The sequence below is a fragment of the Annulohypoxylon maeteangense genome (assembly GCF_022496945.1).
Source record: "Annulohypoxylon maeteangense strain CBS 123835 unplaced genomic scaffold GGS22scaffold_30, whole genome shotgun sequence".
Lineage (NCBI taxonomy): Eukaryota > Fungi > Ascomycota > Sordariomycetes > Xylariales > Hypoxylaceae > Annulohypoxylon > Annulohypoxylon maeteangense.
Genome location: NW_025953277.1, coordinates 171,602 through 196,442, shown reverse-complemented (window position 1 = coordinate 196,442; position 24,841 = coordinate 171,602). Strand labels below are relative to the sequence as shown.

The following is a 24,841-nucleotide window of genomic DNA, read 5'->3' as shown; positions in this document are numbered from 1 at the left end:
GTCCCTCTCAGTAAGTATTGTTGCAGAGCAGCTACGTTATTGTGCGACGGATAAAAGTAACTGGTAATTATCTCGGCCTCGAGACGGTACCTACCTAGGTATGTAGCCGATCTACTTGTGGAAGGTCATCGTTCTTATCACTGGGCTGTCTTGGATGGACAAGATGCCGATATAACCTATCAGACCAATATATCATTGTCCGTTCCAAGCCTGACCGTATGGGTGTTTGCTTTCGGGTAGTCGTGCGACTTTGTTACCATGTACCACTGCCTACGCACTCTCCTGGCAGCCCTTCTTGCCTAGGAGAGCGAGTGGGAGTACGTGGGGATTTTAATAGATATGGCTGCCACGCCTTCTTTTATCCCGTACGGCCGACTTTCTATGAGCATCTAATTCTATGCCAGGCGCAGGGCAACCTACTTACTTCCACCGTACACCATACAGGGAGATATTTTAATACAGGCAACAGATCAGCATGGCTCAGGATATTGAGACTAAAGGGACAATCACCTCCCAGGGGGTGGACGAGAAGGCGGACTCGGATGGTTATAACAACAGCGACGTTGAGCTATCGGCCAATACTCAGGTAGAAACGTACGTGCCTGTCGATATCTCTCGATGGATACCACGAGCGCGCACTAACAAACACGTTATAGAGATCTGAATGTTACAGAGAACGATCTCGCCGAAGCTAAGGGGTTAGCTGACCGACTCACCTTGGAAGAAATCCGACCTATGATGGAGAGGGTGCTGATAATCCATGAAAATGACCCGAATTTCCCCTTTAGCATTATCCAACGCATCAAGGCGTTCCTTGGTGAGTACGTGGCGGCCTACGACGAGAAGGTGAATTAACCGTCTCGTTAGGAAATGCGGATATCTTCGAGAATCCTGAGAAGCACGCCGTCTTGGTCGAGGAGATGAAGCTCGAGGCTGCTCTCATCACCGTTAATAGTCCTTATGCCGAAGTGCGTGCAGTTGTCGACAATCACGACGATGTCAACATACCCTGCGGAACCATCCGAGCTTGGATAATCGGCTTGGGGTTCTCGGTGCTTCTCGCTTTCATCAATCAACTCTTCTCCATTCGCCAGCCAACGATTACTGTCCAAGCGAACGTTGCTCAGCTGTTGGCGTTCCCCATTGGAAAGGCCTTCGAAAGACTACTTCCGGACGCCGGCATCACCCTCTGGGGCACGAGGCATAGCTTAAACCCAGGTCCCTTTTCCAGGAAGGAACATATGCTCATCACGATAATGGCGAACGTGTCGTGGAATTATCCCTATACTAACAATATCATTTGGGTTCAATACTTGCCGGCATACTTTAATCAGAGCTACGCTGGCCAGTTCTCGTACCAGATACTTATCGCGCTTTCAACCAACTATATAGGCTACGGGATGGCTGGTATAATCCGGCGGTTCTTGGTTTACCCGTCGTATTGTGTGTGGCCTTCGTCCCTGGTGACGATTGCCCTCAACGCGGCTTTTCACAACGATAAAAATGCACCTGTAGAGAGCCCGTTTGGCAAGATCTTCACCATCTCCCGCATCAGATTCTTCGGCTTAACGTTCGTCGCCATGTTCGTTTACTTCTGGTTTCCCAATTATATATTTACCGCCCTGAGCGTGTTCAGCTGGCTTACGTGGATCTCGCCGAATAACGTGAATCTCTCCGCCATCACGGGCTTTTACAACGGCCTGGGGGTGAACCCCTGGCCAACTTGGGATTGGAACACTCTTCTTTTCGATCAAACGGATCCCTTGATGATACCATTCTTCTCGACCCTGAACAAGTTCGTTGGCGCAGCCATGGCATGCTGCGTTATTGCTGCGTTGTGGTATACGAATACTTATAACACCGGATACCTACCGATTAACTCAAACCGTGTCTTTGACAACACTGGCGCACTTTATAACGTTTCCAACGCTGTGGATGATCGTGGATTATTCGACGCCGCCAAGTACGAGGCATATTCGTTCCCCTTCCTTTCAGCTGGTAGTGTCAACATATACTTATTCTTCTTTGCTATATATTCGTCTATCATATCGTATGCGTATCTCTACCATCGCCACGAAATCAAGATGGGCTTCGTAAACTTGGTTAACAGCTTTCGCAAGAATAAACGTGGCTCGGTCAACGAATACCAGGACGTCCACACCAGGCTCATGTCGAAATATTCCGAGGTTCCCGAGTGGTGGTATACCATCATACTTGCGGTCGCGATCGCCCTCGGATGCGTAGGGATCGCGCACTGGGAGACCTATACGAGTCCTGGTGTCGTGTTCTACGGACTTGCACTCTGCGCCCTTTTTGTTATCCCTATTGGCATCGTCAAAGCTATAACTGGAATTGAAGTTACTGTTAGTTTTTTTACTTCTTGTTACTGATTACCAACCTATCTTTTTCTTTCTTTTTTTCTCCTGTTTTCTCCTGTTTTCTCCTGTTTTCTCTTCTCTTGCCTTCTTCTGATGACATCTCTAGCTGAATGTACTCGCCGAATTCATCGGAGGATCCTTCGTAGCAGGAAACGCTTGTAAGTGCCCCCCTCCCCCTTCGCCTTCTCTAGTAATGCCTTTCCGATGGGTATACGTTTTCGGGAATTCTTCAATTTCCGATCCAAACCCTGAGAACCGATAAACAAGAGATCCACTATGTTTGCTATAAGGGGTAACTGATATTGGAATGCTACAGTGGCAATGAATTATTTCAAGTCGTTCGGTTATGTCACTTGCGCCCATGCGCTTTTATTCTCTCAAGACCTGAAGCTTGCTCATTATGTCAAGATCCCGCCTCGGCAGACCTTCGCAGCTCAGATGATGGGCACCTTGGTTTCCACTTTCGTCAGCGTGGGTGTGCTAAACTTCCAGATTAATAAGATTCCTAACGTCTGCACGGTCAACGCTCCTAACCGATTTACCTGCCCGTATGTATATATCTCTCAGTCTAAGCCTACCCGTTCACCTCCTTTCCTCCTGAACCTTCCCCATTGCGCCGGTTTCCTTTTTGTGCTTACCTACCCAATGGTTACCGTTCTTATCATATCAAATACGTCTTCGTCATTATCAAAATAAAGCAACTACTCACTCGTAAGCATTGCTAATACCGCGCATCGTAGTGGAATTAACACATTTTTTACGGCCAGTGTCCTTTGGGGGACCGTAGGCCCTATCAAGTAAGTTTTTGATGCCTACTAAATACCTATTTGCCTACCTACCTACCTACCTACCTACCCGCTCAGGTACTCACTTTTCCGTAAACTCGCCTCCATTAACAACTACTCGCCTTACAGGGTTTTCGGTCGAGGAGGAATGTACACTTGGCTATTAGCCGGCTTCCCCATTGGCTTTGTCGTCCCGATACTCGTTTATTACATGAACAAGAGGTTCAAGAAGACCTGGATGAGACAGATACACCCAGTTGCCATCTTCTACGGTAGTCTTTCGCTGGCTCCGTACAACTTGTCCTATATCTGGCCAGCTGTGCCTATTGCCTGGTTCTCCTGGGTTTACCTAAAGCAGCGTTATCTCGGGTTCTGGTCCAAGTACAATTTTGTGTTGTCCGCCTCTTTCAGCAGCGCTATCGCTGTCTCTGCCATCATCATATTCTTTTCTCTTCAATGGACGGAGATTGAGCTGAAATGGTGGGGCAATTCTGTCACGTCTCAGGGATGTGAGCAGAGCGCCTGCACGTTGTACGAACTTGGTGAGGGTGAGTACTTTGGTCCACGCATAGGGGAATTCCACTAGGAGTTCATCATACCAACATTTTGGGAGCACAAGGGAACGTGTTAAACTCATAGTGATTATGTTATATATTACAATTCTGCCGTTGAAGTGTATTAGGGTAAAGAAAGTGGCTTTGTAGGTATTGCGAAGCTTGTGTAGTCTGCCGTATTTGGTCTTCAGCTGCGCGAAACTCGCGGGTTTAGTTCGATGCTGTGTGATCCAAGTTGTAAATCACCGGCGCTCGGCCATTTGCAAGCACGGTCTCGCCGTTCCCATTAAACCCAAGTAAGTTCTTGGAACCCCTGATATCTCTGACAACTCCGTGTGTTGCTAGTTGCTGCAGCTCCTTCAAGCTATCTACAGGGGTTTCCATACGATAAGGAATAATACTCTTTAGATATAAGAGTAGACCGGAGATATGAGGCGTAGACATACTGTAGTCATACGAGTCAGCGATCGCACATTTGGGCGACTGGCACTAAGGTGGGTTAAAAAGGGGGAGAACAACAAAAGGACAGAACGTCGCATACCTCGTACCCGAAAGGTTCCGTGTATCCTGATTGTCGCCAATCCACGCGGACTCGATACTTTCACCTGGGGCAAAAATATCAACTAATTGGCCCCAGTTGCTGAAGATGGATCGCGAGTCATTTCTGCCCACGGAGCCGACGGTGATAGCATTTTCCGCCGAAGCAGGAGAGAAATGTTGCGCATCTTGATCTGCATTACCAGCCGCCACGACTGTCAATATACCTTGGTTATACGCTTCATTGACCGCTTGATTTACGGCTTCTCGGGCCTCGCCCCCTGCACCTGGTAAGATACATATTAGGTAAATCATCTACAGTCATAAAATTCGCGGGAAACCAACTGATGCTGATGACTGAGTTTTTTTGGCGGTTTTCGCCTGTAATGTTGCCAACAGCCCATTCGAATCCTTGGAGGAGGTTGGATACGCTCGACCGGTATCCGGCAAAGATCTTTACGGATATAATCTTCGCCTTTTTAGCAACGCCACTGTATTTTCTCGATTAGAAATACTCCGTCATAGGATAGTATCTATCTAATAAAGACAGTTTGTGTGGCCGCAAAAGCCAAGGGGATGATGTAGAGTCCACATACTATGTCTTGCCACCAAGGGTACCCGCAACGTGAGTTCCGTGGCCGACCTCGTCGACGAATCTGCCTCCGACGGCATTGTAACCCAAAGAAGCACGACCCTCGAATTCTTCGTGTGTTGCTAGTAAGCCGGTGTCGAGGATGTAGGCGTACGTACCCTCTCCGGCTCGTGAGTCGTAGACGTAATCTGTACGATTGACCCGCCCTCTGTGAGAGATGGAGCCTAGACCCCAGGATGCGTTCTCTTGTGTGATGTGCCTAAAGAGATCGATTCTGCTGTCGGGTTCGACTAGCTTGACAGCATCGCTCCCGTTAATCTGGGCGAGAGTATTTCCGTCCATGGTACAAGAGTAAGCGTTCCAAGAACCAATGTTCCATCGCATTCCTAATTCGATCGTCGGTGAAGTGTCGCGGGCGCGTAAGCTGGTGGCCCAATGCATATGTTGTTCCACGGCTGAAGCTTCCAGCCCATCCCTGAGGATAACAATATATCTGCCGGTGTTGAGATCTGGGTCGTCATTCGAACGTGGGAAACGGGCACGGGCTGAATCGAGGCCAACTAGGGCAGTGGTGCTCAAAAGAGACAGTTTTCTAAGACTTACCATTGCTCGGGACTTGGCCGGTGAATAGACTAAGATTCTACTCCGATGTAATTGATATCATAGAAGAATACGGAACAATGAATGAAACGACACGCATGCGCATCGATAAATATATGGTGGTTTGGAGAAGCGAATTGACGGGGGCTATGGATATTCGCAAGTGATACTATCCTGTACGTACGGTAAGAAAAGGGGAAGATCGGGCAATTATGTGAAGCTGATGAGGTATGCAGCGGCTCTTTGTCAGAAAGACCAATAACCCCTTCCATCGACTTTGTTGATAGCTTAATCATGTAAGGTGCTAAGAGACATAAACGTACCTAGGTAGGTAAGTGTTTCCCTAAATGCGTATCAAACTGCATATCACAAGAAGGATCCGCATAAACCCGAATAGGGGAGCGTCGAGTGAATCGATGCGTAGTAGGAAATAGTACATCGCCTAAGAGTTAAATAAACGCTCCATATACAAGCAAGCAATGTCCGGAGTACTTCGGTAGATATTTGGGTCACATCATTCAATCGAATAATCCGAAGGGCACAACCCAAGAAGAAGTATTCATAATCGTAACACTATTTTGCTTCGTAAATCTTGTTTAAGTTGCGATCGTAGTAGTGGTATGCTGCCATAGCGATCGCAAGTGGTCACTGAATACTGATTTGTGACTTTATCAACCGCCGATGCGTTCGTTTTATCTCCCCCCCCCCTGAAGCATTTCTCGATGCGGACAATTTCATCTTCTTCCGCCTTGCTCGACTTCCTGGTACAGGGGTTCGAGAAGGAGACCCCAATCCTCCTTCACATCCCGCTTCAAAGTTAGATTTGTTTTTCGGGACTCAACAACCAAAGCGTCGCCGCCCTTGAAATACGCTAGCACACCTCCCTTTCCATCCATACGAGCTGTGATGCGGAAGTAGTGCTTGCCCTCTTCGTTGGCCTTGTGAATCGGGATAAACTGGAGATCGTTCTCCTGGCACCAATCCTCTACCTCATCGCGGAATATGGGTTCTGCTTTTTCTACAGGCTGCGGCGGTGACGGCACTAGCCCGATCTTCTGATCTAGTTTAGATTTGTGAGATCGGGGTTTTGGCTGATGGGCAGGTCGCCCGTCCGGTCGAGGGAGTTGGTTTTTCGCGTCGATGCCGAGATCTAGGGCAGCTTCAATCATAGCCGTACCCTTTTCGAACTCAGCTGCGATACTCGGCAATGATGATATCTTATTTGGTAATGCTTGGTCCTTCCACCATTCAAACCATGCGCCGATTTCTTCGTAGTTAGCATCTGCGCTGGTGAGCCACTGATAGAGAACATCGTGCCACATAGGAAACACTTCCGATGCTATAACCTCCCCTACCAGAGACGTGGAAATAACATCTGTCCATTTGAGCGCACCGTTAAGCATATCGAGATATGGTTCTTGGTCGCTTGGGTCGACACGGAAATTGATGCGTAGGTATCGGGACAGGCTTGGGAGGACATGACGCATGACCAAAGGCTTCCACTGGTCCTGTTCCTTAGACGGGTGGAATATATCCTTCCACTGCCCAAGACCGGGAACTGCGCCTTTCGAAAAATCCCACGTGTCGATTAGTTGCCTGAATTTGCGCCTCACTTCTGCCACCAGCCCAGTGCCCTTCGGCTCGAGATGGTGAGCTGGAAGATGTTGGAGCCAAGGAAACAGCCATAAATGCAAATTTTCGTGCCTCTTTCTTGGCTTCCAGCTATTAATGCCATTCTCGAGTCGCCTTGCTACTTGCTCAAGAAGCTGCAAGCGGACGAACTCTGGTAGAAGCTGTTGCCACCTCTCAAAAAACTCCAGGAGAGGTGCCGGGTCGTGAATGTCCCACGTTTGGGAAATAGCCGTGACGAGTTTAGGGAAGACAATTTGATAGACCATGCTTTCCCAAGGCGTTGTTGATCTTATATGGTGACGATGTGTGCCATCAATCTCGATATCCTTCCACTTCGTAATGGTATTCCCGCTGTGAGCTTTATTAAGACCTAGCAACCCTCGAATGTCTAAAAGATCGGATGAAAAATTACCCAGCTTAGGGTCGTCCAAAGGCTGCCAACCCTGGATAGCATCTCTCAGAAAAGGGTGGACAGCAGACACCGAGAGAGATTCTATCTCTTCGTCCCCGTGAGTTGATATTGTAGATTCGGCTTTCCTGAGCCCGGATATGACGCGATCCCAGTCTCTGTCACGGGCGCCTTGGCTAACCCCATCCAGGACGGATGAGATCATGCTGAGTACGGAGAATCTATCCTTAAGCTCATCTAACTCTTGTTGACGCTGGGTTTCCTCCATAGCAAGCCATGCTTTCCGCTCCTCGAGACTCTTCCATTCCTCCACAAATGCCGTAAGATCTCCTTGTGCGCGCCTTGTCAGCTTACGCGCCTCCGTCTGTGCAGCCACCTCGGTACCAGTCGTGGGCGTTAGCAAGCCCGAGCCAGAGGTCAAGAGCTTCTGGTCGCGCCCGGTAAGGTCTAAAATCGGGGTAAACGTATCGGGTATATGGAGGCCAGGCGCGGCTTTTTGAATATCGGTAACGGTCAGATACTTGGTCTTAGGCTTCCTTGGAGTGCTTGCGCCGCTTCCAGCTGTGCTGTCTCTGCCCTTCTTCCTCCTCTCGCGTTTCCCCTTCCTTTCCTCATCTGAATCAATCACCTCTTCTCCACGCATACGAGCCTGTCTTTTTTCCTCCTTGCGTTCTTGCTGAGACTTCTCTTTAACAGCGCCAAGACCAACACCCTGCGGACGCAGAGTTGCCTCGACGATGACGTTTCTTCCTTGGCCCTGAGCGCCAAGACCTTGACCTTCGACATAACCCATCTTTTCCATCATTCGAGCTGCGAAAGACTTGGCTTTCCCCCCTTTACCGAAGGCACTCGGCTTGGGGGGTTGAGATATCGATGACGGCTTGTCGTGGAGGTTTGCCTTTAGAACGGGCTCGTTCGCAGACGAAGGGACGAATCCTTTTCCTAAGGGTGTGCTTCCATCATATACCGACCTGATTTTTGGCGGCTTGCTTGGTGAATCGCTGGGGGCCGACATAGTCTGGGATTGAGAGTGAGTTGCCCAACCTAGGCCAAACCCGGTCATATCTTCATCTTCGTTCTCTCCATAATCGTCATCTTCTAACTGCTGTCTCTTGGAAGTGGAGGCTTGCGCACCTAGGCCGGGGTGACTGCTAAGCTCATGGCCGTTATCGTCGTCGTCGTCGTCGTCGTCGTCGTCAAGTGTTGGATTCAAATCTTTCTTCCCAGCCGAAACGAATGTTACATTCTTGTGGCGCAAGTCTTTCTTAGATTTCCATTTCCTTCCTGGGCCGTCATCTTCGCTTTCGGAACCAAATATTCCTAAGGCAGCACTTTCTTTCGCGTTGCGACCGGTCCGTCTTCGTTTGCGAGGGTTGAGATCAGCAAAATCGTCAGCTCGCGGGTCAACAGACGAATGTAGGTACCCGTCGTCATCGTCATCGTCGGATGATGAGGAAGTATAAACAGCTGCGTCGGCCTTAGAAATCCTAGTGGGATCAAATGACATGTTGCTTGCACCTATTATATGCGAATTTTAAGAAGAGAAGTTGAGTTGTGATTCATGTTAATAACATTAAAGGGTTGAGTATTATTATTTAGTCTTCGTACCCCTGGTGGTACCTCGCGTCGACCCATCTTTTTCTGAAAAGCGTAATCGATAAGGATACTACATGTACTAAGTAAAGTGACGTATGGTTCCATAAATGTATTGTACCTAATACTACCTAGGTACCTACGTACATAGGTATTGTAGGTACCGTGGACATACGTAGGATTAAAAAGGTCCCGAGTCATATGGGAAGTTCTACAAACATACTTCTACCTAATAGGTACGTGCGTACGTAAATCTTTGCAAGTTTCTTTCTATTATCATAGAAATCTAATAATTCATACCTAAGTACCTATTCCATAGCAACAATGGCATATCTATGATAAATCGTTGGCGACCTAGGTCGGTCAATGTTTCTTAACGCCTTCCATCCACTCCTTACCTCCCTTAGTACCTTCGTGGGCCTTCCTAAAAAGCTTCCTCTCCCATTCCTCCAACCCTCTCAGGAATTCTTCACCGGCGCCAACACCCATATCCTCGGTGGCACCGGCTTTCCTGGCGTGGAGCGCAATGTCGGTAGCTCTCATGACAAAGGTCCGCCTGAGGATCGCGCATATTTCCCTCTCCTCAAAGACGTCGAGCATGCGAGTTCCGAGCCCGTAGAAGTTATGCGATTGGTCGCGAAGGGGCACTGCACGAGGATCTGCCTTTAAGGCCGACATGACTTCGTTGGACAACGACTGTGGGAGGTCAAGCGAGACGAACGACTTGGAATCTTCTTCCGAGCTAGTTGGTTCTCTTCTAGTAAGAGCGAGGGGTTCAGCGAGCCATAGCGGTAGGCCAATCGAAGTACCAGCTTTGAGAGGATGCGATGGGTTATTGTCTAGATAGCCGAGTTCGGGTACGTCGAGCTCGAATTTGCAAGGGACTTTCTAATTGAAGAATTAGTTAGGTATTTTGAAAGCATCTGATGAAAGATAAATATACATGTTTATGTATAAGGTCGTATAAGGTTGTATAAGGTTAACTTACTTCGGCATCCGTAAGTATAGAGTCTATGTCGTAATAAGACATGTTATATTACTACGTCCTTGGAATTGGGATTGGGATTGGACATGAGATATCTCGCATTCTTATTTGAGTGCTCCTCGAAAAGAAGACGCCGATAGAATACTTGAACCTGGAATCATGAAGATCAACGCGTCGCATGTGAAAGTGGAAGGATTTTAGTATTTGGCAGTTGTAGTGGGGCAAATTGGGGTTTCTGCTACCTACCTAGGTATCCATACTACTAGGTACGTGTATGTGCCTAGCAGGTAGGGTCCGGGCTAAAACCGAGACCTAGGTTCTAGTGAATAGCCGCTATAATCCAATTCCTTTTAGGGAGCTTAGCTACTGAAGAAAAACGTCACGCAGTAAGGATTTACACGGCCCTAAACCATCAGCACCCGCATGATCTAAATATTTTACCTAAACCTTTATAGATACTTTGTAGATACTTTGTACACCACTCATCGTCGAGAATGAACACGCTAGTTGCAATGGTAAGTGCTAGGATTATGTACCTACCTACGTACTACATAGGTATAGGTGGTAGCTCCCCCCTCCACCTCTCCAAACTAGTTACAGGTATCTAATAGTTGACATCATCCGTGATTGCGAAATCGTAACATACCTACCTAGGTAGTACATGTACATGTAATAAAGGAAAGGGCTGAGGGTATTTTTTTTTTCTTGATGCGGGAGTAACCGAGATATCCATTTACTTAATATTTTAACATCTGCCAACATTGAATTCGTTCTCTTTATATGTCCTTGGTTAAAAAACATCGTAACTTTATACCTCCCATTACCCCGCCTTTGTTGCCCTATTAAGAAGATGGCGGCATCACTGTTTCGAACTGCTCTGGCTGCCAGGGCCGCTCTGCGAGTTAATTCCGTCAAAACCGGCGCAACGGCTCTAGCCAGCACGTCCTTCACTAGAGGCAAAGCTACATTGCCCGACTTGTCTTGTAAGTAGTATCCCGATTCTACTCTCATGCCATGACCTCCCTCAACTGACTCATCCGGTTTGATAGACGACTATGGCGCTCTCGAACCCCACATCTCCGGCAAAATCATGGAGCTTCACCACAAAGGTCACCACCAAGCTTACGTCAATGGCTTAAACACCGCGCTGGAAACTATTGAAGAAGCTAAGGCCAAGGGAGACTTTTCCCAAGCTGCCGCTGCCGCTCCTCTACTCAACTTCAACGGCGGTGGACACAAGAATCATACGCTGTTCTGGGAAAACCTGGCCCCTAGCAACAAAGGTGGTGGTGGTGAGCCAGAGGGTGCTCTAAAGTCCGCCATCGACAAAGACTTCGGATCCTTCGGTACTCTCCAGACGCAAATCAACACGGCCCTGGCTGGCATTCAGGGAAGCGGCTGGGCTTGGCTGGTCAAGGACAAGTCGGCCGGCACCTTACAAGTCATCACCAAGCCAAACCAGGACCCCGTCACCGGCAACTTCATTCCGCTGCTAGGCATTGACGCTTGGGAGCATGCTTACTATCTCCAATACCAGAACCGCAAGGCCGAATACTTCAAGGCGATCTGGAATGTCATAAGCTGGGGTACTGTCGCTCAGAGATTGAACCAGGCTTGAAGCGTGATAGCTTCGCTTCTGTAAACTAGACGACAACGAATCAGGCTAAAAGATCAGAGAAATACCTACGTCTCGTATCGTCTGTCAGTTAATATGAATTAATTTGCATCTCTCGACTTATTATCCAATGCTCTGCGGTCGTATCACGCACGCGCTTTTAACGGAGACACCGCCGTCTCCGGTAGTATCTCACCTGATTATGGGAAATATTATTAACTAACCTACATATGTAGATACTCATACTACAGCTGTATTCCACTCATAAGTTTCTGGCCATCCTTTCCGCACGCCTAATAAACTGCAGGGTCGGTCCTCCCAGATGACGTGATATTGATACAGCTAATGTGAGTGGAAGGAAGTGATCCTATTGCGTGCTGTCATTCTTACACAAGTTCTCGCGATCGCTTATTATCTCCTCGGCCAGGTCCGCGCACACTGTTCCCTACTGTTAGCATACTTGATTCGAAGTATATCCATTTAAGTACCTATGTGTATAGGTGAGGGGAGGGGAGGAGAGGGGAGGAGAGGGGAGGAGGAGAGGGGATGGGGTTGGAAGGGTTAGTAAAGGGAGCTCTGCTTACATTTCTGTATACTAATACTACCGAGTAGTTTGATCACCGAGACGTCTTTTCCGATCGTCTTAAAAACCCACGCCCGGACTTCTACTGCGGCAAGCGAATCAACGCCTAATTCGGACAGCGTTTGGACTGCGTGGATGGCCTCCTTGGGTAGTTGGAGAAGCGTATGCAACCTCTCCGTAAACTCCTCTAAGATGAGCTGCGCGATGGCGGTAGGTTCCATCAGCGCCTCTATGTTATCTTTGAGATTTCTCCTTGTGCCCTCGGTCACCGTACTCGAGTCTTCGCTGTCTTGACGGCTATAATGGCTGAATCGCGGGTCTTGATGCCAATGCAAAGGATTTTGGTCAGCTGGATCAAATCTTCGTAAACCGGTGGTGATGTCGATGGGTGGTCCTGGCTTCGACTCCCCTCCAGGATGGCCGGCGGCGACCGCTTCCAGAAACATGTGGTGGATATCACGCTCTGAGATAGGCGGGTATCCCTCGCGCTCCAGACCGGCGTAGAGTTCTTCTTTCTCTCTCAAAAGGAAACCGAGACCATAAATGACCCCAATATTCAGCACCGACGCTGCTTGACCGCGAGATCGTCGCACGCCTGCCAACCCGTTCATGTACATGTTAGCAGCAGCGTAGTTAGCTTGGCCCGGGTGGCCGCCGATGGCTGCAAAGGATGAAGTCATGATGAAGAACTCTAGATTTGAGTCGCGGAATGCAGTGTCGAGGTTCTGCGATCCTACGGTTTTGGGTCGCAAGACCCGTTCCCAAGTATCCAAGTCCATCTGCGCGAAGACGCGATCGTCGAGAACCATGGCTCCGTTGACAATTCCGGCGACGGATGGCATGGATTCATGTAGGCCCTTCTTTAGCGATTCCACACTAGCGATGTCCGTAACGTCGCATTTGCGTATCCCGATATTTGCGCCGTATGCGTTTGACAACTCCCCGATCCATCTGGGATCCATCTTCGGGTTTCGACTAGCCAATACGATGTTGCGGGCGCCGTGCTCGACAAGCAGATAGCACAAACTCTGACCGAAGTCCTTTGTTGTCCCGACCAGTAAATATGTCCTGTCTGAACGGAAGAGTTTCTTTTCTGTTTGATGCTTTGTGGTACACGTCACATTTCTATCAGCTCTCCAGTCAATCAAGCGGAAGGGGGACGACGATGGTTCGGTATCTAATAACAGGTTCGGTAAAGAGGATGTGTCAAATTCGACATGCGTTCGTGAGCTGGCGAGATCTGACTTCAATGCCTTCGATACGGCTCTTTTCCAACTCGTCTTTCCACGATAGCCTTGGACATTTCGCGTATCGCCCACACTGAATAGCGAGGAGCGAGAATAGTGCTTGCAGTTAGCTGGGAGCAAGTCCCGGATTTGCCTTGACAGCCTCACGTGCTTTTCCGGTTGGAAATCGAAGATGACCGCCCCCCCAGGTGGGAAGATGGCCTTGATATCTCTAGTCGATGCACGTATATGCAAAAGTTTGGAGGCGTCTCTAGTACCTTCCCCAATAGGAATAGTAGAGTACGGGACGACATAGCTCTCCCGTTCGCCAAAGACGCATTCTACTACGCATTCGATGAGTACGGGATCCGAGTCAATCAGGATAATTGGTTGGCCAGCCGCTTGACTCGCAATTATCTCGGCTACAATGTATCTCATAGTAAGAGATATCAAAGGCAGGCCGATATTAGAACCCGAGCTAATAGGATATACTTGTTCCCTTGGTAAGGAGAGACATGAAGCAATGTTCGTGGATATTGCCATGACCCCTTCGCCGGTGGAGCAATTGATGCCAAAACATATATAGGCCGGGTATGATTCGTCGGTCCCTTTGTACCCTTCAATTTCGAGACCCAGCTCTTTCACGGAGCTGTAATCTACATAAATCTGGACTTGATCGGTTGAATTGCCCCAAGAACTAGAAATCGCACTCCTGGCTTCGTATCGAATCAAGCGATCTGAGTTGAGATATGGGATAACTTCAACAGGTTTTCTGAGTGAGTTTATCTGATTTGAGACTACTCGTCGGAAAGAGTTGACGCTATCATTCGACTGCTGTAAGGGTAGAATACGGGGGATTAGTCGTCGTCCATCCTTGATGTGGATTTCGCGCTCGTCCGTCCATAGCGTGTTGCTCTCACTCTTTCTAGTTCCCATTAAACAGATGAAGTGGTCCGCCACGAGATCTCCAGAACTCTCGATCTCTTCTAGATCAAGCATCCGTAGCACGAGGCTGGGAACTTCGGCCGATACCGTGCGCGTGAATCCGAAGGTGGCTGCGTTATCCGGATTCCCTGTCAATGCCCGGAAGGTGAGCCAGAGTATTTTCATGCTCGGCCGCAAGAGATCGCGCAGTTGATCCAACCTTCTCTGTGTCATATTTGTCATCAGCGGTTGGTCAAGGTCTGCTAGAACAATTGCAGCGGTGCAGGTATTCAGAGCTCTAGAATCGACTTCGTCGAACGTGGCTCGTACGGTAAATTTCCGACATAGGTTCGAGAGTCGTTGATTCAGCTGATGAACTAGGCCATTGTTTGGGGCATCTTTACCACCGATGATAAGCAGATGATCGGTTATGAGATTGTCTACATTTAAGGATGGCTGTTTGAGTAACATCAGTTCTGGGCTATTCAGTTGCCGTACCATGACGGAATAACCGGCAAAGTACGACTGGTCGCAGTTCTTCGCAACCTGGATGAAGCCATACGTGTCGAGGACATCGGGCCACTGAGGCGGTGTCGGCGCTCTGGTTTCATCATATTGATCCTTGGGATGTCGTAGCAATCGGGACTTCGTTGGACTCCTCAAAGATTGAACTACTATCAAGAAGCCTCCCAGCCTCATTATTTCACGCAGGCATTTGAGCGTTTTGGAACTATATATATCCTCAAGCTCTGACGCCGACAGTAAGACGAGATCGTACAGGTTTGCATGCCCTAGCTGATCTTTTAAGTCTTTGGCGAGATCTAACGGCGCTGGAATAATTATCTTTCTCGAGCCTTCCTCCGCTGAAATCTCCTGATTCGGATACCGCAGCGTGCCAGTGCCGACGGTAAAGGAAGAGAACGCAGATCCTATTGCGCATAAAACTTCAGTAAGAAGTTCAGATTCAGACCCAGCCAGACCGAGTATGTCCATTTGAGGGTGCCGATGGGCGATCTGTTTTGCGATACGGCCCGCATGGCGACTAGTGAAGGATAGGTGATGCGTCTCCTCGATCAAAGTACGTAGGACACTGGCAACGAAGTCTGGCTGATAGCTGCCTAATTCACGAATCAAGCTCAGGCGATCATAACAATCTGGTCTTTGTATAAGACTGTCGATAATTTCCTCGGTGTCGAAGCGCCAGGAATCATCACCTACCGTCCCCAAAACTCCAGGATACCAACTAGCCAGTTTTTCATAATACAGGCTTAGATCTGGCGAGAGGCCTTCGGGGTCTGGATTGCTTCTGACAAAGAACGTAGCGACTCGTGCGCAGTCTTCTATGAGGGCTGGATCGATCGTGGTGTCAGATGAAAAGTCTCCTAACACGATTTCGTCTGTTGGGTCGATGTCGAAGACGGTGTTGAGATATAATTCATAGTCGTTTTTGGGTAAGGTGTGAGCCAACGCAGCAACAGCCAGTCCCTCAACTTGTATCTCCATATCCCCATCCTCGTTGGATATGTCCATGTCGATGAAGAATGTTGTTTTGGAATCTATCGTGGTAGGTTGGATATCGACCATGTGAGTGTCCACTGTTAGATTATCCCCTTTCCTCGCTGCGAAATTAAATCTTATTCGATCGATGCGTATCGGTAGAAAAGATGTCCAGAGGGATCTATACAATTGTTAGCAATGAACTTATCCTAAATTTCAAATGGTATGCTGTCACTTACTTATCTCCAGGGAATGCGTATGTCAAGAATGCCGATTGAAAACAGCTATCAAGAGTAGCAGGACTGATCTGCAAAGTGGTCGAATCTTCCGGGTGCCAACGCTTTAAAGTAGCAGAACAATAATTGTAGCGGCGGCGAATGGAATCCAAGGCACGGAAAGGACCAGTGTAAGTCAATCCCGTTTCTTCCATCATTTTATAAAATGCCTCAGGGGTCGTAGGAAATGTCTCGGCCTCGGAACCGCTTCGGGGCGGTAACGCATCCAGCGTAGGTTCTCCTAGATAAATCTGTAGACGTCCTGTCATGTTCTTTCTCATAGCCGTCGTCCCATCAGCGGGACAAGATGCTAATGTGAAGTCAGCTTCAATCGAAGCGTTTTTATCGTAACCTTCGCTCTGCGGAAGTACGGCGAGCGTAAACAAGACCTCAGTACCCATGAAATCTCGCTCGATGTTTATCCCGCTCACAATCTGCATGTCCCGAAGCTCCACCAATGACACAGACTCCGTCTTTATCAGACATCGAGCCGCGTCGAGAGCCATGATGCAATACGCCGACGCAGGCAAGAGGGCATGACCTTGGAAACTATGATGCTCAACCCAAGATAATTTATCCGCCTTCAGCAGATTTCGCCACCGCATCTCGTGCTCATTGTCGTCTCTGGTACGAACACCAAGCAACTCATGAGGAGGTGCCGTTTTGAAGTGGAACTGACGAGAGATCCGCGACTCCCGATAATGTAATTGGGAGTGGTCCCACGGATACGTCGGTAAGTCAGCAATCCGGCTGTTTAGGTCGATGGGGCTAAGAGCCTGTTCAATATACCTGTCAAGGTTGATCTCTTTGGGGCCGTAATGGGACCAGAGAAACCCGAGGAAGTCGGAAAATGCTAGGGTATCATCCTTGGTTCGATCCAGGGGGCTTGAATATTGAAGCTCGTGTCCGAGAGATTTGGCAGTCTGGGTGAAAGGTCCTTTGAGAGCTGGATGAGGACCGACTTCTAAAGCGCAATCAAACGGACCATGCTGTGAGATGGCATTCACAACAGCGTCATGGAATCGCACCATATTAACCATATTATCTCTCCAGTATTCAGCACCCAGCTCTTCATCTTCATTCATGGTGCGCCCATGGACGCTAGACACCCAGACTGTTTCGTTACCTTGACTATTTAATCTGATGTCACTAGCTTGCAAGGCCTTAATATACTCGGCTGCAGGCTTAATCATATGAGGAGAGTGATAGGCCGAATCGACTACGAGTATCCTTGAGAATTTCCTTTCCTTCGTGAGCTCCTCGTGAGCTTTCTGGATTGTATCTAGGTCTCCTGAAAGTGTGACGCTAGACGGCGAGTTACTCGCAGCGACATGTAGTCTACCGTCGAATATCGGCGCCTCGCAAAACTTGAACGCCTCTTTCTCCGAGATTCCTGTTGCGAGCATACCACCCTTTCGACCTTCGGGACTACTAGCGAGACGCGCCAAATGGCCACGATAATATGAGATTAGAATCGCATCTCTTGCTGATATTCTCCCCGCTACATAGGCTGCCGCGATTTCTCCTGATGAATGCCCAATGACGGTATGAAAGCAAATGTTCAGACTCTTGAGTAGATCGACCAGTCCTATTTGTACGGCAGTGCAGAGAGGCTGGGATACGGCCGCAATATTGACTAGAGACGCGCCACCCTCTGCCAAGATCTGCCCTTCTAAAGTCCAGTCCGGTGGCTGAGAAGAAGATCTCAGGACTTGGTCGAGGCCGCGGATGGTATTGCGATATATCTCGTTGTTGCGGAACAATGAACTTGACATCGTAGCCCATTGGGCACCTTGACCGGTAAATATCCCAAGGATCTTAGGTCGCCCATTCACAGCCTTATTTCGGCTTCCTACGTTACTCGAAGATGAGGACTCGCCTAGTATCTTCTCGAAAGCTTCGAGAGTTTGAGACCTTGAGCTTGCCGATACAGCAAGACGGTAAGGGAGGGCTGTTCGACGAGAGAACACAGCCCATGCCAACTGATCATGGCCGACGTGCGGATGCTGCAAGAGGTATTCTCTATAAGACGAAACGACGGCCCGCAGTGATACTTGCGAGGAAGCTGATAGAAGAAGGGGTAGGTATAACGAAGTCTTGTCGTCCACGCATTGGTGTTGGAAACTTTCTTCCTTCTCCTTTTTCTGGCGCTGCTGATAGATAGAATCGTGAATGTGCGGCTCATAAGATTCAACAATAACGTGGGCGTTGGCACCTCCGAAACCGAATGAGTTGATGCTCGCTCTTTTTGGCTGGCCTGCGGGAGGTTGCGGCCAAGGAACAAGAGATGTGGGAATCTTCAGGCCCGTGTAGAACGGCTTGACATTAGGATTTATGGAAGTAAAATGTAAATTTGGGGGTACTGATCCGTGCCTCATTGCCTGTATGACCTTGAGCAACCCGGCTAAGCCAGCAGCGCCCTCGGTATGCCCAAGCACCGTCTTGCAGGATCCGACCATAATTTCATTGGTATTAGCCGACGAGGCAGCACGCGTGCTTGGATCAAAAAAGGCATTGCAGATTGCTTCTGCCTCTCTGGGGTCACCTGCGGGTGTACCAGTACCGTGAGCCTCGAAATACTGGCACTGGTCCTCGGGGTTTATGGAGTCTAACCCGGCCTTCTTATAAGTCTCTTTAATGAGAGAAGACTGGGCGTCGGGGTTGGGCAAAGTTATTCCCTTCGTTCGCCCGTCCGAGTTGACTCCAGTATCTCGGATAATTGCCATGATTTGGTCACCGTCTGCCAAGGCCTGGGATAGGGGCTTGAGGAGTATTGCTGCGACACCCTCTCCCCGTGCATAGCCGTCGGCGGAGGCGTCCCACATTCGGCTCTTTCCTGTTGGGCTGAGCATGTGTAAACTGGATTCCACGAGGAACTGTTCTGGTGTTAACATCAAGTTCACACCCGTTACACATGCCATAGTACTCTCGCCAGACCGTAAACTCAACATGGCTTGATGGAGAGCCACGAGGCTTGAGCTACAAGCAGTATCTATCGTCATAGATGGACCCTGGAAGTTGAAGAAATACGAAATTCGGTTCGATATAATCGAACGGGCATTACCAGTGGCGTAATATTGGCTTGTTGAAAGTTCGTCGCGCTGAGATAGCACGTCATGGTCTCCAGTCATTACACCTGAGAAGACGGATACGTTCTTCCCATAGTATACGTCCAGCGTATACCCAGCTGACTCCATTGCTTCATAGACGACTTCGAGAACCATACGTTGTTGAGGATCCATAGCCTCAGCTTCTTTGGGTGTAATATTGAACATACTGGTGTCGAAAACTCGATGGTCCTGCTGTAACCAGTATGCCTTAATGGAATTGGTCGTCCCGTGGTATTCTCCATCGGGATGATAGAATGCTGCCGCATTGAACCTTCCGGGGGGCACTTCTTGGGAGAGGTCGGGAACCTCGCATAAGACTTCCCATAGCTTGGCTAGCGAGGTAGCACCTCCAGCAAAGCGGCAGCTACTCCCGACAACTGCTACAGGCTCTGATGAGGGTCGTTTGTACACCATCTCAAAGATTGTTCAACCAAAGGTTTCTTGAAGGAGGTATGATGTGATATAATCTGGTGTGCGTAGTGTGCAACCGACTGAAAAGGTAGAGAATAAGGAGGTAGTAAGTGGGAAGCAATCTACCTAAATTGTCAACAGGACATACTCGAGATGATATAAGTTTGAAGCCATCTATGATAAATCGTAACAGAATATCGGAAAAGAGCATAGTTATGCAGAGAAGGTTTTAACAAGAGACCCGTCATGCAAAATGGGGGGGTCAATGTTACATATGGTGAAAGAAGAGCAACAATAACTTAGGAAGGGGACAAGGAGAAGTGGTTGTGAGGCTGAAACGAGTGACCTATACAAGAAGGAAACTTGAAAGAGATAGTTTTGAAGATAAGATCGAGATCGAAACGAAGTCTTCTGGGTTATATAGGCGATGCATACGATACAGTAGACCAACGTCGGTAGCGGGTTTATCTACATACCTAGTACTTAGCAAGATTCTTTCATCCGAGGCTATCTTCAGGCAATTTATCTGCTAGAATGGAAAAAGAGCGACTCCTATAGATTGACCAATAGCTTCCGAAATAGTTGACCGACATTATTGCCAAATACAAGAATTTCTTGTCGTTAAGGAAACGCCTTAGTCCATACTATAGGTGGCTGTTAACGTGACTAGATTATAGAGAGGGTTGTTACCAAGGAGATACGAGGCCATAGCAACAAGGTACTCTAGAATAAATGCCAATATATAGGTAGGTACCATTCGCCGTAAGATTCCCTTCCGGAATTACGAGTAAACTTCCCCCAGGAATATTTATACTGTAATTAAGTAGAGTACGTGTAGACAGGTCATATCCAACTACCGACACAGCCTCTTCACTTGCCCCTATTCAGCAGTACCCATTCCCTTGGGCCATTAACCAAACACGTAACAAAACTAGATAAAATAAACACGTCCCTTACACTGACCGAGACCTTGTGTAAGTAATGACTACAATATCATGTTAGCATATTCTCTAGTCAGGCTATTATATATCTACGGTCTGCCGATCAACGGCAGATAGCGATGTCGAGTCCACCATAAATTTTTGCAACAAAGAAGGTATCTATTATAAGAATTCAAGGATGGAATTCTCCTTAGGCTTCCTGAGGCCTTAGATTTGTAGCCTCATTCTTTGTGGAAAAAGAGATAGGTAAAATGGAAATACCCGAAGCTAGACTTTATCAGTCAGATATCACCCTACTGTTGGTAGACAGGTGTAAATGACATGAATTCATGTGGTAAATTGCGATACACGAACTGGGAGGGAAACAAGATGCTGGATACATCCTAGTACCTAAGGTTCGTAGCACAGTCATTTTGTTGCGTTCCTAATACTGGGAGTCTTATTCTAGTGCACAGAGAGCTCTATCTTGAAAAATACACGGCACCGAGCAGGTCAAAGCAAGGAATGCACGCGTAGGTATTCTTTACTTACCTTCCTACCTACATAGTACCAACCTACCTACCTAACTTAGTAGGTACCCTTATGGCGAAGGAAGAACTATACGATGTCCTATGAGAATATCCGCTTCCTCGTGGATTTCCTCGAGTCTACCACCAATGAACTTTCTGATAAACCTTGGACCTGGATACGGCCGCCAGTAGTCTCCGGAAGATCCTTACATTGTTTATCACATTAGCTAGCAGTCGTCATATAATACGCATTATATATAGCACTGGTCTTAATTAGTGACACCAACGTTTAAATATGCTTGTGCGACGAACCGAAGCCATGTTACGACAACCTTGCGTGATCTGGAAGAGGTAGGTAGGTAAGTAAGCACATGCTACTGTTGGACTCGACAAACAAACGATACGATTTCTTAACCTACGTCACATGAAGATATTATCGTACAAATTACCTACCTAGGTACTTCGGCACTTCTCACATCTATCACGAAAGAGAACACTTCCAAGGTTACCGACCTGTACTCGCCTTGTAGGCATGGATAGGTGGGAATCCCATGTAAAAATAGATGGAAATAATAGAGTACCGGCCGTTTGTAATATTAAAGGATTATTTAATTCCGAATATACGGGGTATGTAGCTCGGAGTTAGCTGCAATTACCGAACTCCAATGAGATTATCCTAGGAAAATACCTACCTTGGTAAGTTCCAAGGTTATTATAATTCTAGCTTCTAAATCCCTTCAACCAAACCCCTAACTATACTCGTTAGGAATTTCAACAGCCCCTCCCAACGAAAAAGAAAAAGAAAAACCTCTCCAGGTATCTACTTAATACCTGCTACCGGGTACATAGTAGACCTAGTTGAGGAGGTACCTGATATCAAGGTAGGCGGGTAGGCAAGTGAGGTGAGGTTACGCTAAAAAAGAATAAAGAATTAGCATTTGTTTTGTTTGCTCCTAAGCGGCCAAGGTACATCTTGTATCGGGACCAATTAGACATATCGGACTACCAGGCTAATACTGCATGTCTTACTCAAATATTGATTAACTTGCCTCTAGCTAGAATTGTCTCAGGAAGCTTGTACACCGAGTTGAAAATTCAAAAACAGTGCGACAGCGGACCGTCCCGAAGACATTCTGAACGCCACCACGGGCATCAACCCTATCATTGGCCAATCATCTTATTGGGTCGAAGAGAAGGCAGTAGGTACTTACCTAGCTAGGTACCTACTAGGTAGGTATATAGTAGCTAGCCCTGCACCATTACAAACTCCCAAGAAGTTTCCCGACATTCCCCAACGGAGATTATTGCTTTTTCCTTGCGTGCTCGGATAGGTTAGACATAGAGGAGCAATAATCGGTATAACTACCTACCTACCTAGGTACCTAGGTAGGTACCTATTCTCTAAAATTGACCTACCTATTAAGTAGATAGGTAGTAGACCATCAGAGAGAAATCTTCCCAGATGCCATGAGACTCCATCGCCAACGAGATAAAATATATATATATATATGTGTACAGTATGAATATCGCTTCCATAAAAGGGAGGCATTATATACCTTCGTTCGTGAACTAATAGTTAGATATCACTGATCGCCGGTGCCGAAAACCTCGAGATGAATACGCTCTGGACCGACACCAGCACCAACCAAGTACTTCTCTACATCCTTCATGAAAGAATACGGCCCACAGGTGTAATACTCGGCCCCGGGTTCACAGAGGAAGAGGGCGGTGTTGGGGTCAACTTTGGTTAGATCAGTCCTTCCGGCGAAGTGGTAATCGACCCCCTGAACCTCGCCCTGCTGCGGCGACGTCACGAAAAATGTTGTCTTGATATTATTATCGACGTCCTTAGCGCGCACGTCGCGGAGGTGATCCTTGAAAGCACGAGCCTCGGAGTTGCGCACGCCATGGATCCACGAAATACGCCGGCGGGAACCGGCGTTCACAGAGTTGTTGAGGATCGATATCATAGGCGTGAGACCGACGCCGGCGGATATGAGCGCGATCGGATTACCCTTGCTTTCTCTCGGATCCACGAAGAATTCCCCTGCCGGCGCCGAGAGTTCGAGTACGTCGCCCTCTTTGTAGTTGTCGTGCAGTAGGTTGGATATCAAGCCAGGAGCGCCGAGCTGCTTGTCTTTCTCCCTCTTCACGCTGATCCGGTAGTAATCACTCCGTGGCGCTTCGCTTAGTGAGTACTGCCTTGGTTGCATGTGTCCCATCTGGGGGACGAATACTTGTAGGCTGATGTATTGGCCTGGCAAAAAGGACGGGAGCGGCTTTTCGTCTTCGGGGACGAGGTAGAAGCTGGTGATCTCCGCCGTTTCCGGGACCTTTCGCTGGATCTTGAAGCGTCGCCAACCTGGCCAGTTCTCGTGCGCAGAATATAGCTGCCGTTCCCGGTTGATGAAGACATCGGCCAGTGCGGCGTAAGCAGCAGTCCAGGCCTCGGCGATCGCGGGAGTACAGGCGTCCCCTAGAACGGCTGCGACGGCTTCGAGTAGATATTTTCCGACGATGGAGTACTGATCGGGCTGGACGTTGAGGCTCTCGTGCTTGTGCGCGATACGCTCTACCAGCGCCTTCAGCTGACCAAGGTCATCAACGTACGTAGCGTATGCAAAGACGGCGGCAGCTAGGGCTCGAGGCTGGGCTCCGCTCTCTTGGTTGGACATGCTAAATATATTCTTTAGCTCAGGGTTTGCGGCGATCATGTTCTTGTAGAAAAGTGTCGTAATCGTCGTGCCATGTTCTTTTAGTACTGGTGCTGTTGCCTTGACGATGGCGATATGTTCTGGCGAAATTGGCGCAGCGACAGCCATATTGAATATCTGAAAGACGGAGGTTGGCCAGTAAGTATCAGGTACCTACTAAGTAGTCTCTTAATTCCTTTTGCTGATATTATCGACGATTAGTATGGCGTTACAGTGTTGTTAATCTTCGATTGTAATAAGTGTTAAGTGTGAAGTAGGTTGGAATGCCTTCCTCTGCCGCGATGGCACCATCTTTAAGTAGTCCTACCTACCCATCCCGCACGCCCGTGTCTATTTGTCAGAGACAAACATCGTCTTAATCCTTAACATCCCATAAATTCATCGTGCCACAGCCGTATGGAAAGATACCGAGTCAATGCTTGCGGCTCATCTGTGGCGACGAAGTAGAGAGATATTGTGGTGAACCCACGCGGTTTTCCGACTTTTTTCGTGGATTTCCTATCTCCGCGGTGGTCTAGCCAAACACCCACCTAAGACCCCCCGAGGTTTCGTTCATTCAATCTGCTCTCCGTTTATTTCTTCTTATTTATTTATATACTAGTAACTAGGTACCTGTTTATATGTATTTTCAATACCTGGTCGTTAATAACTCCTATTTTCTAATATATTTTCCTACCTAGCTTCCGTTTCTCTGCGATATAGATATAATATCATAAATATTACCTACCGACCTAGTAGGTAACTCACGTATTCACATGTTGTCTCCAGCCTTGGCAACTAGTTGCCGTAGCTTGGCTGATCTCAGCTTGTTCCCCAGAAAACGGATTTCTTACGAAGTACAACCTGCGTCTTAACCTGGGCACTAGGTCTTTCGGCTTGGAAGTCTGATCTCCACGGAGATTCTGATATCCTCGTTATATTTTCCCCATTTACCAGCACTCTTTTCTTGCTACATGCTATGGAGTTGCATG

General features: G+C 48.1%; 7 protein-coding genes across 7 annotated transcripts; 2 read left to right on the top strand and 5 right to left on the bottom strand.

Moving 5' to 3' along the window:
* Window positions 1-358: 358 nt before the first annotated feature.
* Window positions 359-3,838, top strand: GGS22DRAFT_99214 (OPT-domain-containing protein). Its single transcript, XM_047968631.1, has 7 exons — window positions 359-594; window positions 657-817; window positions 868-2,363; window positions 2,485-2,536; window positions 2,695-2,926; window positions 3,119-3,175; window positions 3,293-3,838. The coding sequence occupies exons 1-7, from the start codon at window positions 476-478 to the stop codon at window positions 3,747-3,749; spliced, it is 2,574 nt and encodes an 857-aa protein (XP_047814030.1). The 5' UTR covers window positions 359-475; the 3' UTR covers window positions 3,750-3,838.
* An 89-nt stretch (window positions 3,839-3,927) lies between these two features.
* On the bottom strand, window positions 3,928-5,452 carry GGS22DRAFT_193544 (oryzin precursor; the record flags this gene model as incomplete). Its single annotated transcript, XM_047965397.1, has 4 exons — window positions 3,928-4,162; window positions 4,259-4,541; window positions 4,600-4,745; window positions 4,851-5,452. The coding sequence occupies 4 exons, from the start codon at window positions 5,450-5,452 to the stop codon at window positions 3,928-3,930; spliced, it is 1,266 nt and encodes a 421-aa protein (XP_047814029.1).
* Window positions 5,453-6,114: 662 nt separating this feature from the next.
* On the bottom strand, window positions 6,115-9,059 carry GGS22DRAFT_175774 (TFP11-domain-containing protein). The gene has a single exon (XM_047963317.1). It carries the CDS (start codon window positions 8,992-8,994, stop codon window positions 6,181-6,183), a length of 2,814 nt encoding a protein of 937 aa, XP_047814028.1. The 5' UTR covers window positions 8,995-9,059; the 3' UTR covers window positions 6,115-6,180.
* A 256-nt stretch (window positions 9,060-9,315) lies between these two features.
* GGS22DRAFT_175771 (DNA replication complex GINS protein PSF3) lies at window positions 9,316-10,439 on the bottom strand. Its single transcript, XM_047963316.1, has 2 exons — window positions 10,069-10,439; window positions 9,316-9,968 (listed from the first exon to the last, which is right to left on the bottom strand). Exons 1-2 carry the CDS (start codon window positions 10,108-10,110, stop codon window positions 9,444-9,446), a joined length of 567 nt encoding a protein of 188 aa, XP_047814027.1. The 5' UTR covers window positions 10,111-10,439; the 3' UTR covers window positions 9,316-9,443.
* A 255-nt stretch (window positions 10,440-10,694) lies between these two features.
* GGS22DRAFT_175770 (manganese and iron superoxide dismutase) lies at window positions 10,695-12,130 on the top strand. The gene is made up of 3 exons (XM_047963315.1): window positions 10,695-11,048; window positions 11,115-11,988; window positions 12,043-12,130. The coding sequence occupies exons 1-2, from the start codon at window positions 10,916-10,918 to the stop codon at window positions 11,681-11,683; spliced, it is 702 nt and encodes a 233-aa protein (XP_047814026.1). The 5' UTR covers window positions 10,695-10,915; the 3' UTR covers window positions 11,684-11,988; window positions 12,043-12,130.
* Window positions 12,048-19,709, bottom strand: GGS22DRAFT_198258 (beta-ketoacyl synthase domain-containing protein; the record flags this gene model as incomplete). Its single annotated transcript, XM_047966114.1, has 3 exons — window positions 12,048-12,118; window positions 12,265-16,091; window positions 16,150-19,709. 3 exons carry the CDS (start codon window positions 19,707-19,709, stop codon window positions 12,048-12,050), a joined length of 7,458 nt encoding a protein of 2,485 aa, XP_047814025.1.
* A 2,815-nt stretch (window positions 19,710-22,524) lies between these two features.
* Window positions 22,525-24,390, bottom strand: GGS22DRAFT_175763 (flavohemo protein). The gene has a single exon (XM_047963314.1). The coding sequence runs from the start codon at window positions 23,976-23,978 to the stop codon at window positions 22,740-22,742; it is 1,239 nt and encodes a 412-aa protein (XP_047814024.1). The 5' UTR covers window positions 23,979-24,390; the 3' UTR covers window positions 22,525-22,739.
* Between the last annotated feature and the right edge of the window lie 451 nt (window positions 24,391-24,841).